The 17,540-nt window shown below is 50.7% G+C and overlaps 1 protein-coding gene across 2 annotated transcripts in view; it reads right to left on the bottom strand.

The window, feature by feature from the left end:
• DEF8 (differentially expressed in FDCP 8 homolog) overlaps positions 1-16,387 on the bottom strand; it is a 31,369-nt gene extending 14,982 nt beyond the window's left edge. For both annotated transcript variants that reach the window (XM_053556149.1, XM_053556142.1), the window contains exons 1-6: positions 16,326-16,387; positions 9,908-10,041; positions 9,013-9,122; positions 6,093-6,242; positions 3,657-3,798; positions 446-610 (exon numbers count right to left, since the gene is read on the bottom strand). In XM_053556149.1, coding sequence (XP_053412124.1) covers positions 446-610; positions 3,657-3,798; positions 6,093-6,242; positions 9,013-9,122; positions 9,908-10,031 — 691 coding nt within the window. In that variant the 5' untranslated portion in view covers positions 10,032-10,041; positions 16,326-16,387. The remainder of the gene's footprint in view (positions 1-445; positions 611-3,656; positions 3,799-6,092; positions 6,243-9,012; positions 9,123-9,907; positions 10,042-16,325) is intronic.
• Between the last annotated feature and the right edge of the window lie 1,153 nt (positions 16,388-17,540).

Below are 17,540 nucleotides of genomic sequence, written 5' to 3'. Positions count from 1 at the left end.
AAAAAAAAAAAAGAGTCCCACCCTCCAGGCCTGATTCATCCTCTTCTCAGCCATGAGACCTCAGATGGTCCAGCATTTCCCTGCTCTGTTTTGTCATCAGTAAAATGCAACAATAACAGACCCTACCATGAGCCCGAGGAAGGGACCTGGTGAGTTAACATTAGTAACTCTCTAGATAGAAGGCCTACAAATGGCCTATGCAGGATGACTGTGATTTTTTTCCTGGTCCTAGTCCTTACCTGTGTGGGCTTTCTGTGGCAAAGGGCTACACTTGAGGCTGAGGCAAGGTCAAACCCTGCAGATGCCCTTCAGTGACCTACATGGTCTGCTAGAATGGGAAGAGCAGGACTGCCTCCAGGTCCTCTGGTAGCTCTCTGACTTCTGCAGCCCCTGGCTCACCTGCCCAGAATAGCTCCCTTTCCCATTCCCTCCTAGCACTACTCACGCAGAGAGATGGGTGCCCGGCAATCTGCACAGCGGTAATCCTGGCTGTCCAGTCCTGTCTCTGGACAGATGTTCAGCTCATACTCGGCTTGGTGGCTGACTCTGGAGCTCACACAGGGCTTGGAGATGAGGCTCAAGCACTTGCTGTGGCAGCGGTAACCGCACCCTAGCGGCAAGGACAAAATACAAGCCCTGAGAAGTGGGTGGCAGGCATGCTGCAGCCAGGAGACCTGTCACTGGACTGTCCCTCCCCCACGAGCTTCATTCTGAGGCTCAGATCAGTCCAAGACCTCGTGACACTGCTGTAGGTCTGAAAACCTCAAAGACCATCCTGTCCCAGAGCCTGAGCTGCCATCCCCACCCATCAAATCCAAGTTGTCCAAATGGAACACATGGAATCCCCACCCATCTTCCCAAACTCCCAACCTCCCCACAGCTTCCCATCTCAGAGACTAAAAGTTGTAAGTCATCCTGTTCTGTTCTGATCTTTTACATTCTGTTTACAAACCTTCAGTTGATGCTAAACTCAGCTATTTCTTACCCCACTGTCCCATGACAATAAGAGTGCCACCATCTCCCATTCTCATTCATCTATCCCTCAGTCCAGCTCAATCAGCAGCCAGGATGATATTGGTAAAACCGAAGTAGGGGGGGGTTGGCACCCATAGCTCAGTGAGTAGGGCGCCAGTCACATACGCTGAAGGTGGCAGGTTCAAGCCCAGCCCGGGCCTGCTAAACAATGACACCTGCAACCAAAAAATAGCCGGGCGTTGTGGCAGGCACCTGTAATCCCAGTTACTTGGGAAACTGAGTCCGGAGAATCACTTAAGCCCAAGAATTGGAGGTTGCTGTGAGCTGTGCTACCACGGCACTCTACTGAGGGTGACATAATAAGACTCTGTCTCAAAAAAAAAAAAAACAACCCTAAGCATGAGGGCTGGATACAGTGGCTCAGGCCTGTGATCCAACCACTCTGGGAGGCTGAGACAGGAGTTTGAGACCAGCCTGAGCAAGAGTGAGACCCCATCTCTACTAAAAATAGAAAGATTAGCCAAGCCTGGTGGCACATGCCAGTAGTCCCAGCTACTCAAGAGGCTGAGGCAAGAGTGTCATTTGAGACCAAGAAAAAAAAACCTAAATACGGGCCAAGCTGGCTCAGTGCCCATAGCTCAGTGGTTAGGGTGCCAACCACATACACTGGCGCTGGTGAGTTCGAACCCGGCCTGGGCCTACTAAACAGCAATGACAACTACAACAAAAAAATAGCTGGGGGTGGCGCCTGTGGCTCACAGGAGTGGGGCGCTGACCCCATGTGCCAGAGGTGGTGGGTTCAAACCCAGCCCTGGCCAAAAACTGCAAAAAAAAAAAAAAAAAAATAGCTGGGTGTTGTTGCAGGCACCTGTAGTCCCAGCTACTTGGGAGGCTGAGGCAAACACAATTGCTTAAGCCCGAGTTTGATGTTGCTGTGAGCTGTGGCTCCATGGCATTCTACCAAAGATGACAAAGTGAGACTCTAAATAAATAAATAAATAAATAAATAAGAGCCAGGCACTGTGGTTCATGCCTGTAATCCCAGCATTTGGGGAAGCCAAGGTGGGAGGATTGCTTGACCTCTGCCCAGAACTTAGAGACTAGCTTGGGGAACATAGCAAGACCCCATTCCTAAAAAAAGTTCATTGTAATTAGATGGGCATGGTGGTGCTTATAGTCCCACCTACTCAGGAGACTGAGCTAGGAGAATCACTTAAGCCCAGGAGTTTGAGGCTGCACTGAGATATAATGATGCCACTGAGATATAATGAGACCAGGGGACAGACAAGACCAGGCCTCAAAAATATAAAGAGCAGGCTTGGCGCCCATAGCTCAGTGAGTAGGGCGCCAGCCACATACACTGAGGCTGGCGGGTTCGAGGCTGGCACGTTCAAGCCTGGCCCCAGCCTGCTAAACAACAATGACAACTACAATCAAAAAATAGCTGGGCATTGTGGCAAGTACCTGTAGTCCCAGCTACTCAGGAGGCTGAGGCAAGAGAATTGCTTGAACCCAAGAGTTTGAGGTTCCTATGAGCTACAAAGCCACGTCACTCAACCAAAGATGACAAGTGAGACTCTGTCTCAAAATAAAATAAATAAATAAATAAACTAAGTATGTTCGAAGTATGTCCAGCAACCACTTGTAACCTTCACTGCAGTTACAGAAAAGCTCCCAGGCACCTCTGAGCCCACCTCTACTCCAACTCCCTCAGACCGAGTTCCAGTCACATAACTCTCTGCTCCTCCAGGAGGACATAGACACCACTTAGCCACAGGCCTTGCATAACTGCTCTCTCAAACCAGAAAATTCCTCTCTAACTCCTGACTTGGATCCTGACCTTCAAGTTTTTGCTTAAATGTCACATGATGCCTTTTCCTTCCACCCTTAGGTCACACCCACTCCACCCCAGGACATGCTGTTCCTGTCCCCCACTTTTCTTTCTTTCTTTCTTTTTTGAGACAGCCTCAAGCTTTTGCCCTGGGTAGAGTGCCATGGCATCACAGCTCACAGCAACCTCCAACTCCTGGGCTCAAGCAATTGATTCTCCTGCCTCCACCTCCCAAGTAGCTGGGACTACAGGTGCCTGCCACAACGCACAGCTATTTTTTTGGTTGCGGCCATCATTGTTGTTTTGACGGGCCTGGGATGGATTCAAATCCGCCAGCTCAGGTATATGTGGCTGGCGCCATAGCTGCTTGAGCCACAGGCGCTGAGCCGAGTCCCCCACTTTTCTTCATGGTACCATGACTTTCCAACACACCATGTCCATCATGCTTTGATTTTTCTGAACAGCACTGTCAAATGGAATCTTCTGCCATGAGGAAAATGTTTTCTCTGCACTGCCCAACATGGTCATCACCAGTGTCACGGGCTACTGAGTGTGAGCAACACAGACAGTAAAACTGAGGAAATTAATAATTAATTTAAATTTAAATTTACATAGCCATGTGTGACCACTATCTTGGCCCACTCAAGTGTGTGGTGAGAGCTCAGGGCAGGAAGGGAAGCTGGTTTCTCTCCTTGCTGTTATCTCCAGCACACAGCAGGGTTTGGTAGCTGAGTTTCCCACAGGGCATTTGCGGAATGCAATCCAGACAGGGGAGCAGAGCTCTGGGTTTTTCCCTACCCTGAGGACCCAGCCCACTCATCCAGCAGCAGTGGGTCCGCTCTCAGCCCACCTGTGCAGGTGTACCAGGTCTGGATGAGCCCCCAGATGAGGGTGTTGCACTTATCACAGGTCTGCTTGACACTCTTGCTCTTCTCCTTATAGAAGCGATGATCCAGGAGGATGCGGAGATGGGGCTCATCCTCATTGGGGTCCTACAGAGGAGAGTCGGGGAGAGTCTGCATGTTGCACTGCAGCTCCTGCCCCCTCACACACAAGTCCCTCAACTTATTTCTTCCAGGCACCATTTGTAGCAGAGACCATGAGTTTCAGCACAATGCAAAGACCCCCTTTTCCCTTCTGCAATAAAACAATGGTCAGTCAGGCACGGACCACCAGCGTTACTCACTGCCCGCCCCTCCCTCCTGCCTGCTGGAAACCCGGAAGATACAGTGTGGGGCCACCTTAGTCCCCCAAGGACTGCCAGAGCAACAAGAAAGGATGGCTTAGGGCCCCAACATCATTAGCTGCCACACAGGCCCTGGACCACCTATGGGATTTTTCATAAGAAAAATTACACATCTATTTTCTTTTTTTTTTCTATTTTTTCTTTTTAGAGACAGAGTCTCACTTTGTTGCCCTCGGTAGAGTGCCATGGCATCACAGCTCACAGCAACCTCCAGCTCTTGGGCTGAGGCGATTCTCTTGCCTCAGCCTCCCAAGTAGCTGGGACTACAGGCACTCGCCACAACACCCGGCTATTTTTTTGTTGCAGTTTGGCCGAGGCCAGGTTCAAACCCACCACCCTCAGTATATGGGGCTGGCACCCTACTCACTGAGCAACAGGTGCCACCCACACATCTATTTTTTTTTTTTTTTTTTTTTGCAGTTTCTGGCCAGGGCCGGGCTTGAACCCACCACCTCCAGCATATGGGGCCAGCAGCCTACTCCTTTGAGCCACAGGCACCACCTACATCTATTTTTTTTAAACCACTATATTTTGGGATATCTTTGTTACCACAAAGATCCCTGTTTTCTAATGAATAGTCCACTTTCTAAATTCCCAAGGACTCATGAATCAGTACAGGGGACACAGGGGATACAGGGGACACCAGAGAGAAGAACACATAGACTTAAGGAATACATCATGGACATCTGTGGTGTGGGGATTCATGACAATCTTTTTCTTTTTTTTTTTTTTTTTTGTGAGACAGTCTCACTATGTCGCCCTTGGTAGAGTGCCGTGGCATCACAGCTCACAGCAACCTCAAACTCTTGGGGTTACGTGATTCTCTTGCCTCAGCCTCCCAAATAGCTAGGACTACAGGTACCTGCCACAACGCCTGACTATTTTTCGTTGCAGTTGTCATTGTTGTTTTAGCAGACCTGGGCTGGGATGGAACCTGCCAGCCTTGGTGTATGTGGCTGGTGCTATAACCACTGTGCTACGGGTGCTGAGCCTGTTTGTTTGTTTTTGGTTTTTTTGAGACAGAGTTTCATTATGTTACCCTGGATAGAGTGCCATTGCATCACAACTCACAGCAACCTCCAACTCTTGGGCTTAAGCGATTCTCTTGCCTCAGCCTCCCAAGTAGCTGGAACTACAGGTGCCCACCACAATGCCTGCCTATTTTTTTTTTTTTAAGTGTAGTTATTGTTTAGCAGGCCTGGGCCAGGCTTGAACCCGTCAGCCCCAATGTATGTAGCTGGCGCTGTAACCACTGAGCTACGGGCATAGAGCCAGACTTTCTTTTTCTTCTTTTTTCTTTCTATTTTTTTTTAGAGAGAGACAGGGTCTCACCATGTCATCCAGGCTAGAGGGTAGTGCTACAATCACACCTCATTGCCACTTGGAACTCCTGGCCTGGAGGGATCCTCCTGCCTTGGCTTTAGGCACATGCCCCAACCCTGCCACTGCCCTCTGTTGTCACCTGGACACCACTCCTAGGTGTGTTCTCACAATACTTCAGATTCAGGGTGGGCCTTACCCCACTCACCTGCTTCAGAAGACGGGCACATGACCCAGGATTAGCCAGTCACTATCATTGGGTCAGAAGGGGGCAGGACTGGTTAGTGAGAGTCAGGCCTGAGACTCATGACCTAGGAAGAGAAGGCTCCACACAGCTGGGGCCTCTCTGCCACCACACAGGGAGCCCAGAGAATGGGTCAGACACACAAAGCAGAGTCGAAAGATGGCAGGATCCCTGACACTGTAGTGTTTTGCATTTACCAGCAAAAACTTTTTTCTTTTTTGTTTAAGCTCCTTAATGTTGAGTTTCTGTCCATTGCAACCAAGAGGGTCTTGACTACTGGAGACACAGCCTGCAGCGCATGGGATACAGGCCCACCTTTCACCCTGTCTGAGTACCTTCCTGCCTCAGTCTCTCAGTGCCTTGAGAGAGACCCACATCTGGTAAGGAGCCAGAGGTGGCCCCAGGTCCTCCTGCCTCCCTCCCATGATCTAGCCTCAGTGCGAGGCTCCCTCTGTGGGGGGTGGGCCAGCACCCACCTTAAGCTCCTGCAGCTTCAGTCGGAGATGGATGAGCCTCACCACAGCATCTTTCTGCTTTTCCGACTGCTCAGGCAGCTCCAGAATGACCCGCTTGCACTCCTCGATTGCCTGCTGCAGCTGTGGGATGTCAGAGGCCAGGAACAGACCCTGCCCAGGGGGTGTTGGGGCAGTCAGTGTCCATACCCAGGCTCCTCTTGTTAAGGCCCATCCTCAGAGGCAGACCTCACTCCAACACCCAGGTAAGGAAACAGAAGCCCAGAGGGGCTGAGGACTTGCTAGGGCCTAGGAGAGTTGGCGCCAAGGTGAGGACTCACCTCAAACTGCCTGTCCCTAGCAGGACCTGTCTACCCACAGGCCTCTGAAGACCTAATGTTTGAAAGAAGCTTTTCCAAAGATAACTTACTTCTTTGAGAAATCCAAGTGCTGGCTCGGCACCTATACCATAGTGGTTATGGCGCCAGCCACATACACCGAGGGTGGCGGGTTCGAACCCAGCCCGGGCCAGCTAAACAACAATGACAACTGTAACAAAAAATAGCAGCATGTTGTGGGCAGGTGCCTGCTACTTGGGAGGCCGAGCACGAAAATCTCTTAAGCCCAAAAGTTTGAGGTTACTATGAGCTGTGACGCCATAGCACTCTACTGAGGGTGACATAGTGAGACTCTGTCTCAAAAAAACAAAAAGAAAGAAAGAAATCTGGGGTGGCGCCTGTGGCTCAAAGGAGTAGGAGGCCAACCCCATATGCCAGAGGTGGCGGGTTCAAACCTAGCCCCGGCCAAAAACTGCAAAAAAAAAAAAAAAAAACTAAGAAAGAAAGAAATCCAAATGCTTTTTTGGCTATACCATTTCACTTACTTCTGAAGAACTTCCTTTTGGAAGAAAGCTGGGTAAATGACCCTATTATCATTAAGGGGAGCCAGAGACCTCCAGCTTAACTCCCAAGCCCATGTACTCAGGGATGCTTATAGCCATACCAAGGCTCAGGGCCCAGCAAGCCCTAGACTCAGAACTCTCTGCTGCCACTGAGAAGACAGGCTCAGTCTCAGAGCTGAGGGCTCAGGCTGCTACACTCTGAGAGATCGAGGCATGGGGATAACTCTTCCCTTGGAGCTCAATCTGTGGCCCAAAGGAAGTGCCCAAAACATGTTATAATAAAGATACAAAACATATATATGAAATAATGTATTTGTATGGGCAAAGTTTAAAGTCCACATACAAAATGAAAAGTGAGTTAGAATTGGTAGGGGGGCTTCTGGCTAAATCTTTTAAAATCTAAGTTACCCTTTTTTGTTGTTGTTGAGATAGAGTTCTACCCTATGCCCTGAGCAGAATGCAATGGCACTGTAGCTCACTGCAACCTCAAACTTGGGCTGTGGGCATCCTGCTGCCGAAGCCGCTGAAGCCGCTGAGATTACAGGCACTAGCCGCAGCACCCGGCTGGGTTTTTCGATTTTTTTTTTTTTAGAGACAGAGTCTCACTTTATCACCCTCGGTAGAGTGCCATGGTATCACACAGCTCACAGCAACCTTCAACTCCTGGGCTTTGGTGATGCTCTTGCCTCAGCCTCCCAAGTAGCTGGGACTACAGGCGCCTGCCACAATGCCTGGCTAGTTTTTTGTTGCAGTTTGGCTGGGACCAGGTTTGAACCTGCCACCCACTGACCCATAGGCGCCACCCGGTTTTTCAATTTTTTTCATGAATTGGGGTCTCACTCTTGCTCAGACAAGCCTCAAACTCCTGAAGTCAAGCAATCCTCCTGCCTCAGTCTCCCACATTTCTGGATTACAGGCATGAGCCATGGCTCCTGGCCTAAGTTGCATTTTAATGTTACTATAATGCTTTTCTCAAAAGTTGGAAATGGATGGGTGGCGCCAGTGGCTCAGTGCGTAGGGCATGGACCCCATATATGGAGGGTGGTGGGTTCGAACCCGGCCCCGGCCAAACTACAACAAAAAATAGCCGGACACTGTGGCGGATGCCTGTAGTCCCAGCTACCCAGGAGGCTGAGGCAAGAGAATTGCCAAAGCCCAGGAGTTGGAGGTTGCTGAAAGCTGTGACACCACCACACTCTACCGAGGGCAATAAAGTGAGACTGTCTCAAAAAAAAAAAAAAAAAAAAAAAGTTGGAAATGGTTTGCATAAAACTAAGAGGTTTCCAAACTATTTTTTTTAGAGACAGAGTCTCACTCTCATTCTGGCTTGGAGTACACTGGCATGATTATAGCTCACTGAAGCCTTGAATTCCTGGGCTCAAAATTCCTCCCGCCTCTGCTTCCTGAGTAGCTGGACTACAGGTCTGTGCTACCAGATTTGGCTAATTTATTTATTTATGTATTTGTTTATGTAGAGATGGGGGTCTCACTATGTTCCTCAGGCTGGTCTTAAACTCCTGGCCTCAAGAAATCCTACTGCCTCAGCCTCTCAAGCCAGAGGGATCATAAGCCTGGCCTAATGCATCTGACCAAAACTTTTTTTTTTTTAACTTTTTAAAAAAGTACTATGGTTCTCCCATCTCCATTTTTTTCTTCTAAACAAGACTTCCATAGAATAAAATGCAAACAAACAAGAGTGGCCCTTGGGTGAGGACAGTAGGGGGCTCCCTTATTTCCCTGCTTGGCCCCCTGCCTCCAGCATGTCTACAGGGCCCTGAGAACCCCAGACGGGATTAGCTCTCATGAGCACCTGGCACTCAAGGGACAGGAGTCCCACCTGTCTCTGCTTGGCCTTCTCATGGGCCACAGAAGTCTTGGCTGTGGCAGGTGGCTGATGATGGTGATCCCCAAGGGAGGGCTAAACCCTCAGCTTCCAGGACAACATGGCTTTGTCACTGAGGGCGGGTGACAAGGAAACCACTGGCCCCTTATACCTTGGGGGATTCACCCAGTCCCTTTCCCCTCCCAGATCCCAAACCTTACCACAGGGCGGGAGAAGTGGTCCTCAGACAGGCCGAGATCCATCACACGCTCCATGCAGCAGAACTCAGGCTCCCCAGCAGGCAGCTCAGGCAGAGCATCTGTGGGAAAGGCTGAGGGGAGAACAAGGTCAGCCTGCTGCCTCTCATCCCCCAGCAAGGGGCTTGGAAGCCTGGGGTGGAAAGGGGATTCAGAGAGCCCACAGGAAGAAGGCACTGGGAGAGCTGGACACTGCTTAGTCTGAGGTCTGCCTCATTGGCATCTGCGACCCATATCCTCATGAAGACAGGAAAGACTCATTCAAAAAGATGAGTCAGAATGTCACTCAGTTGTGTCAGAATGTCACTCAGTTGTGCTAAGAGGCCAAAAAGACAGCATCATAGAAATATCATCATCCGTAGGTCTGAAGAAAAACCACTGGAGGGCTCACAACAAAATTCATGAACTTATGTGGACTCCAGGCCAGCTCAGCAACTGCCCTGGCCCAAGTGCTCCCTACCCACCTAGTCCACAGTGTCTTCAGCTTACACCATCCTGACCCCCAGAGGAGCTGGGCTTTCACAAAGGATACTCTACCCGCTAAACCCTCCCCCGACCCCAGATCATGGCTCTGAGTTCACTGAGCCAGTGTGCATGGGAGCACCTGCTGTGTGTTGGGCCTTGGAATACAACCGTGACAGGTCAGTCACAAGTGTCTGCCCTCAGGAGTGCTCATTCTCCTAGGGAGACAGCAGCAAACCACAGAGCAAATGGAAAGTGATTCATGCTTCTAGAAAGAAGGGAGAAGCCAGTAGGTGCCAGCTCTGTGGGAAATCCAGCACCCCACTTAAAAGGCAGCAAAAAGGGGGGCTAGCACGAGGGATCAGATCCCTGCACAGCACCCCCAACCAGCACCCACCTTTAGGAGCAAGGTCCAGGGCCTCCTCACCAGGCTCCTGCTCATGCTGCCTCGGCTCAGTCTGTTTGTTGAAGGGGTTGAGGTGGGCCTGCCGGAACCGGGCCAACTTCTCATCATATTCCATAGCATCCCACCTGGGGGCCGGGATCAACGCCTAGGTTCCAGGCTCACAACAGACTATCCCATTTCCCCACCCCGCTGGGGTTTCAAGGACAAGGCCAACCTCTTTCACATTTCTGAAGGGTGTAGGTGGGACATTCCCACACCCCTGCCTCAGTCCTCAGCCCCTTCTTTCTTTCTTTTTTTGTAGAGACAGAGTCTCACTTTACTGCCCTCAGTAGAGTGCCATGATATCACATGGCTCACAGCAACCTCCAGCTTTTGGGCTTATGCAATTCTCTTGCCTCAGCCTCCCGAGCAGCTGGGACTACAGGTGTCCACCACAACGCCCGGCTATTTTTAGGTTGCAGTTTGGCAGAGGCGGGATTTGAACCCGCTACCCTCGGTACATGGGGCCGGCTCCCTACTCACTGAGCCACAGGCGCCACCCCTCAGCCCCTTCTAAAATACTTCAACTACCCGCACAAAGCCCCTACTAGTGGCATCCTTTCCAAAGAGCCCACCATGTGGTGGCACAAGCAGAGCTGAGCAGGCACAGGACCTGCCTGACGGTGCCCGGTCAGATAGTCTGGAGCACAAGCTCCCTACCTTCCTGCACAGGACCCTCAGGCTCTACAGGGCCTCCTTGCTGGTGTCAGCAGCCAGATGCCTCACTCAGCCCCAGCCCCATCAATGTCACTGCTATCGTTTCTTTCATGAGACACACCTCCCAGAAATGGGTTCCAGCTTCCCGGACCTTGACTCAGTTGTTCCTTCTCCATCAGAAGGCTATGTTGGACACTCAAGCCAATGCCAAGCCCATTTCTGCTCTACCACCTATAAGGTGACCTTACCCAGGCCCAGGAGTAGGAGTTATTGGGAGGATTAACTCACCACATGGAGAAGCCTCTATGGGTACCTATAAGCTATGCTGGCTCCTGTGGGCCTGGATTCCAATCCCACTGATGAGAGATATACCCTGAGTCAGTCCTATGGCCCTGTGCCTTAGGATCCCAGGTAGTGTCTAGTCCACTACCTGGCAGAAGGTAAGGATCAAGGACTGCTCCTTCCCCTCCCTGAGGATTAGCAAACTGTGGAACTCTCAGGTAAAAGGCTGACAGGCAGGCAATGGCTTTGGTTGGGGTGGGATAGCAGGCAGTTTTTATCTGTTCCCCCACTTAACTAGCTGGGCCACATTCCTTATCTGTAAATGGGTCATTGTGAGGATAAAATGAGTCATAGATGTTGAACACAAAAATAAGCTCTCTATAAGGTTGTTAATGTTACAAGAAAGAGAGTTTTTTTTTAAGCTGTGTCTGTTGTGCTCCCACCTAAGGGGCACAATGCAAGAGCATATGGCACACCTCTGGGGTGAGGGACAAAACTGCAATAGGGACCTCACCTAACAAATATTGTAACCTCATTGTTTGTACCCTCACACATTAATCCGAAATTAAAAAAAAAAAAGCTGGCGGTACCTGTGGCTCAAAGGAGTAGGGCACTGGCCCCATATGCCAGAGGTGGTGGGTTCAAGCCCAGCCCTGGCCAAAAACTGAAAAAAAAAAAAAAAAAGATTTGCCTTTCAGGCGGCACCTGTAGCTCAGTGAGTAAGGCACCGGCCCCATATACAGAGGGTGGTGGGTTCAAACTCAGCCCCAGCCAAACTGCAACAAAAAAATAGCCGGGCGTTGTGACGGGCACTGGTAGTCCCAGGTACTTGGGAGGCTGAGGCAAGAGAATCACTTAAGCCCAAGAGTTTGAGGTTGCTGTGAGCTGTGATGCCATGGCACTCTACCAAGGGTGACAAAGTGAGACTCTGTCTCTAAAAAAAAAAAGCTGTGTCACAAGTGCATGGATGTTGGTTATGCTTTCAGACCTGCTACAGTCTAAAAGAATTTGTAATCATAAAAGGCAATCCCCTACAAGAAAGAGAATGGAGCCCACTGTCACACAGTACAGTCATAGGGTTGGAACCTGAACTCTCCCTGGCAGCTGAATAAGAAGCCTCACCCCACTCCTTGGTTGGCCACCTGCTCCTGGGTCAGGAGCTTCACACCACCTGTAGGACCTGTCCTATCTGTTCTGCCTTTGTGGTCAGGGGCATGGGTTGGGCTACTAGAGTTCATGCTTGGCAGGACCCAATGATAAGGAGACATGGAGAGGGTGCAGGTGCTAGGCTAGTCTAGCCTCTTTAACTGGCTACCTGATGACTCTGGGAAAGTCACACAGCGTGGCAGAGTCAGAGGCAGCCACCTGATACCCAGCGCCTCTTCAGAGTGTACTAGGGAATACCCAGAATGCAGACAAGATCAGGCTATTCCAACGTTCACTCACTCCTTCCTGAGGGGGGAGCCGTAGCTGTTTGGTTTCTCACCTGATTTCCCAACGTCCCCTATAGCTAGATGTGGTAATGTGACTGTGTTCTGACCAAAAGGATATGAAAAGAAAGATCCCTGGGTGGCGCCTGTGGCTAAAGGAGTAGGGCGCTGGCCCCATATGCCGTGTGGATGGTCGGTTCAAGCCCAGCCCCAGCCAAAGAAAAAACGCAAAAAAAAGAAAAGAAAAGAAAGATCCCATGAGAGTTCTGGGAAGTAGTCTTGAAGTCTCGGATGACCCTCTTCAGAGAGTCCTTCCTGCCTCCTCCTCTCTGATACAGGGGTAATGAGTGGAGCTGGGGCAGTCACCTTAAGGCTGTGACAAAAAATCCATGATTGAGGATGGCAGAGTGACGAGACTGCAGTGGACCCCCTCTGAGTTCTTTTTGAGCTGCTCATTGCTATGCTTCATTCATTTTTTTCTTTCTTTTTTTTTTTTGAGACAGAGTCTCAAGCTGTCACCCTGTAGAGTACCCTGGTGTCATGGCTTACAGCAACCTCCAACTTTTGGGCTCAAGTGATCCTCTTGCCTCAGTTTTTGTATTTTTAGTAGAAATGAGGTCTTGCTTTTGCTCAGGCTGGTCTTGAATTCATGAGTTCAAACTATCCACCTGTCTCGGCTTCCCAGAGTGCTAGAATTACAGGTGTGAGAGCCCCACACCCAACTTTTTTTTTTTTTTTTGACAGTCTCACTCTGTTACCCTGGGTAGAGTGCCATGACGCCATAGCTCACAGCAACCTCACACTCTTGGACTCAGGGCTGGGCACAGTGGCTCATGCCTGTAATCCTAGCACTCAGGGAGGCTGAGGCGGGTGGACTGCCTGAACGCACAGGTTCAAGACCAGCCTGAGCCAGAGCGAGACCCTGCCTCTAAAAATAGCTGGGCATAGGTGGCGCCTGTGGCTCAGTTGGTAAGGTGCCAGCCCCATATACCAAGGGTGGTGGGTTCAAACCCGGCCCTGGCTGAACTGCAACCAAAAAATAGCTGGGCGTTGTGGCAGGCGCCTGTAGTCCCAGCTACTTGGGAGGCTGAGGCAAGAGAATCGCTTAAGCCCAGGAGTTGGAGGTTGCTGTGAGCTGTGTGATGCCATGGCACTCTACCGAGGGCCATAAAGTGAGACTCTGTCTCTACAAAAAAAAAAATAGCTGGGCGTTGTGGTGGGTGCCTGTAGTCCCAGCTACTTGGGAGGCTGAGGCAAGAGAATTGTTTAAGCCCAGGAGTTTGAGGTTGCTGTGATACCACAGCACTCTACTGAGGTCAACATAATGAGACTCTTGTCTCCCAAAAAAAAAAAAAAAATAGGCCCACTTGAATCCCTGCTCTGCCAGCTCCTACCTGTGTGACCTGGGGTAAATGTATAAACCTTTCTCTCCTTCCAATTTTGCACATCTGAAATGAGAATTACAATAGGGGCTCAGTGCCTGTAGCTCAGTGGTTAGGGCCCTGGCCACATACACGGAGGCTGATGGGTTTGAGAACCTGGCCAGGGACAGCTAAACAACAATGACCACTGCAACAAAAAAAATAGCTGGGTGTTGTGGGAGGGGCCTGTAGTCCCAGTGACTTGGGAAGCTGAGACAAGAGAATTGCTTAAGCGCAAGAATCTGAGGTTGCTGTGAGCTGAGACACCACAGCATTCTACAGAGGGGCCAGGGTACATAGTGTGACTCTTCTCAAAAAAAAAAAAAAAAAAAAAGATTAAATTAGTTCGTACAAAATGCTGAGAAAACTAGCCAGCACATAGTAAGCATCTGATAAATATCAACTATAATTTATTATCACTGTTACTTCTTTTTTTTTTTTTGTAGAGACAGAGTCTCACTTTATGGCCCTCAGTAGAGTGCCGTGGCCTCACACAGCTCACAGCAACCTCCAACTCCTGGGCTTAAGCAATTCTCTTGCCTCAGCCTCCCAAGTAGCTGGGACTGCAGGCACCCGCCACAACGCCCGGCTATTTTTTGGTTGCAGTTTGGCCGGGGCCGGGTTTGAACCCGCCACCCTCAGTATATGGGGCCGGCGCCTTACCGACTGAGCCACAGGCGCCGCCCTGTTACTTCTAATTATAAGAACCAGACAGCCTTGATTTAAATGCTGGCTCTCTCAGTGATGAGCTACATGACCCCATTTTCTTGCCTATAAACCAGGGAGGATACTTTGGGATGTGTGGAAGGATTAAGTACTGTGTCAGAGAAGCTAGGAGCCCACAGTTGCTGCTATGCAAACTTTACTTCACCATGACCAGCCCACCCAAAGAACTGTCATGGAGGTTACAGTTGCCACTCTTTGGGGGTCTCCCTGGAAACCTCCTGGTGTTTAAAAAATGGCAGGGGGATGGGCGGCGCCTGCGGCTCAAGGAGTAGGGCGCAGGTCCCATATGCCAGAGGTGGTGGGTTCAAACCCAGCCCCGGCCAAAAACCACAAAAAAAAAAAAAAAAAAAAAAAATAGCAGGTGGCTTGGCGCCTATAGCTCACCAGCTAGGGTGCCAGCCACATACACTAAAGCTGGCAGGTTCGAGCCCAGCCAGGGCCTGCTGAACAATAATGACAACTGCAACCAAAAAATAGCCAGGCATTGTGGCGGGCGCCTGTACTCCCAGCTATTCGGGTGGCTGAGGCTAGAGAATCACTTAAGCCCAAGAGTTTGAGGTTGCTGTGAGCTATGACGCCACAGCACTCTATCGAGGGCAACATAGTGAGACTCTGTCTCAAAAAAACATAAAATAAAATAAAAAATGACAGGGGAGCTCAAAGGCAGGCACCTGGCAGAAACACCTCTATTATTCCCAGTAGCTGTCCACTGGGCCGTAAAAAGCATCTTTTCTTCACTTTCTGAGTGTCAGTGCTAGCTCCAGGCCTGGCAGAGAGGCAGTGAATGGTTAAGTAGAGCAATCTGACTTTTCAGCCTTAGTTTCTCTCCTTCCAAGTTGAAGAGTCATATTTCCCTCTCTGCTGATGGCAGAGAGACAGCATCCCAGCACAGTGACCAAAGGGACATAGGCTGTAGCAGCAGCCATGAGCCCTCACCCTACAGAACTCCACCCTCAGATTTTGGACTGGCCCTCAGAGAGGAACAAGCAGGAAGTGAGAGACCCAGAGGAAGGAAACAGCCTACTCCACCCTCTGGCCTTTTCCAGAGACTACTCCTTTTGTGGGTGGGGAGTGGGGACACTCCACAACTCAGCAAGGAAACGTCAGAATAACGCCAGGGTGTTCTAGAGCACTGAGGGATACCAGGCTGGGCTCAGCTCAGAATGCGCTCACCAGCTGGCCTCCTGTCTCCTGCTTATGGTATGGCCACCAAGAAGTGGCATTATCATTACAGCTGCCACAGGAGGCCCTGATAATTTTGGTGGTGAGGTGGAGAATTTAAATCCTATCTGCTCATGCCTGGATCACCTGCCAAGACCCAGGGGTACTCAGAGACACCGTTCCCACTGCCTGCTGCAGGGACAAGCCATCTCCCACCTTCACATACAGCCACACAAATTCACTTTGTACTCTTGTGTCCCAGGTTTCTCACAGGGAGAGGTCTCTCCCACTACACCCACCCATTCCATGGATGAGGAAACTGAGGCTCAGGGCAGCCCAGCATCCCAAGAGGGAGGCACAGCTATGAGTGTCCCACACAGACAGACAGTGTTAATGGCTGGAGCAGCGGCAGTGTCACCTGGGGTGGGGGTAGGGCCACTGAGATCACTAACAAGCTCTGTGCCTGAGAAAGGACCAGTAAGTAGGTAGGAGGCCCTGAGCTGCCGGGCTCTGAATCCTGCCTCAGCCCCAGGCTAGGGCCTCCGGACAGGCTATGTGCCCTCAAGGTCTGCGTGGGGAAACAGGGATCCCCTAGAACAGCAGCCGTGAGAGGACCCAAGGACCAAGAGCCCCCCGCCGCCCCACTTCCTTTCCCGCCAGCATCCCCTCAGATAGGCCCCCGCCGCCGCTCACCTGACCGCCGCCGCCCTCGCTACATTGTAACGCGGCCCGCCGCCCTCGCTACATTGTGTCCCGCCAAGCCGTCCGCTGCTGCCGCCTCTGGCCCGGAGGCGCATGACAGGGCCTCCACGTCCCCACCGGGCAGAGGACGAGTTTTAAACCCCGTCATTCAAAGTGATATGGGTGAGGGTGCATTTCCTAAATTTCCCTCAGTCACAAAAGTCCTGGTTTAAATCCAAGCCACAACACTTTTAAAAAAAATTGGCAGCATTTAGGTTTTTTTGTCTTTTAAACCCAGTGGTTTAAAAAAAGAAAAAAAAGGAAGAGAAAAACCTCCCTACAGTAGCAGGTGCTTGTGCTGGAGTCACCTACAGGACTCTGCAGGACCCTTCACAGCTAGTGAAGGAGGGACAAGATGCCTCCTACCCCACTTCATAAAGGAGGAAACAGGCACAGTGAGGCTGTTCAATGGAGGACCAGGGTGAAAGGACTTTGAAGACAGCTGTTGTCTGCAGAGCCTGTATTCTTACTGCTTTCCAGTTATTTATGCACAAAGCAGGGCTGCTTTGCCCTCAACTCCCATATCTCCCCTCCCACTGCCAGCTCAGGGATTAGCTTTTTCACCAAATTCCCCTTATCCCACAGGGAGGAGCTGAGGACAGGGGACAGTGGGCAGAGGCATGTATGAATTGTGGTCCTGAGGTCCAAGGCTCAGTTTCCTCTCTGTGTAGAAGGCCAGAGCTTTGGCTTACTCCCAGGTGGGACCCACAAGCCATCTCATTTAACCCTATCTAAACCTGAGGGTAGGTGATGTCCTAGCAGTGACTCAGGCCACTTTACCAAGGTCAGATAGCTAATAAGGGGTAGAGTGAGATTCCAACCCAGCTTCTCAGGATAACATTCAGCACTGTGCTTCTTCTCCCCATCTGCTCAGACCTAAAGGGAGAACGCACTAACCTACTCCTCCATCTTCCCCTGCAGATGTCCTGGAGATACTGTTTCTACCTGTCCTTTCTCCCCTGGCTCCTCCCCTGCCAGTCTATAGGGCCCTCCCAACAACAACCCTCTGCCCCACCACCATTCTATGCTCCCGCCTGCGCCCCACAGTTCATCCTCAGACCAGCAATTGGAGGGATCCTGGGAAGAAGTCAGCCCCAGACTTTGTCTCCTTGCCCCCTTTCCAGTTTTTCCTCACCTGCTTCAAGGTCTTTGCCCAGCTGCGCATCT

The sequence above is a fragment of the Nycticebus coucang genome, chromosome 2 (genome assembly GCF_027406575.1).
Source record: "Nycticebus coucang isolate mNycCou1 chromosome 2, mNycCou1.pri, whole genome shotgun sequence".
In the NCBI taxonomy this organism is placed as follows: Eukaryota; Metazoa; Chordata; class Mammalia; order Primates; family Lorisidae; genus Nycticebus; species Nycticebus coucang.
Note: the sequence above shows the minus strand (reverse complement) of the source record. Positions and strands in the feature narration are given on the sequence as shown.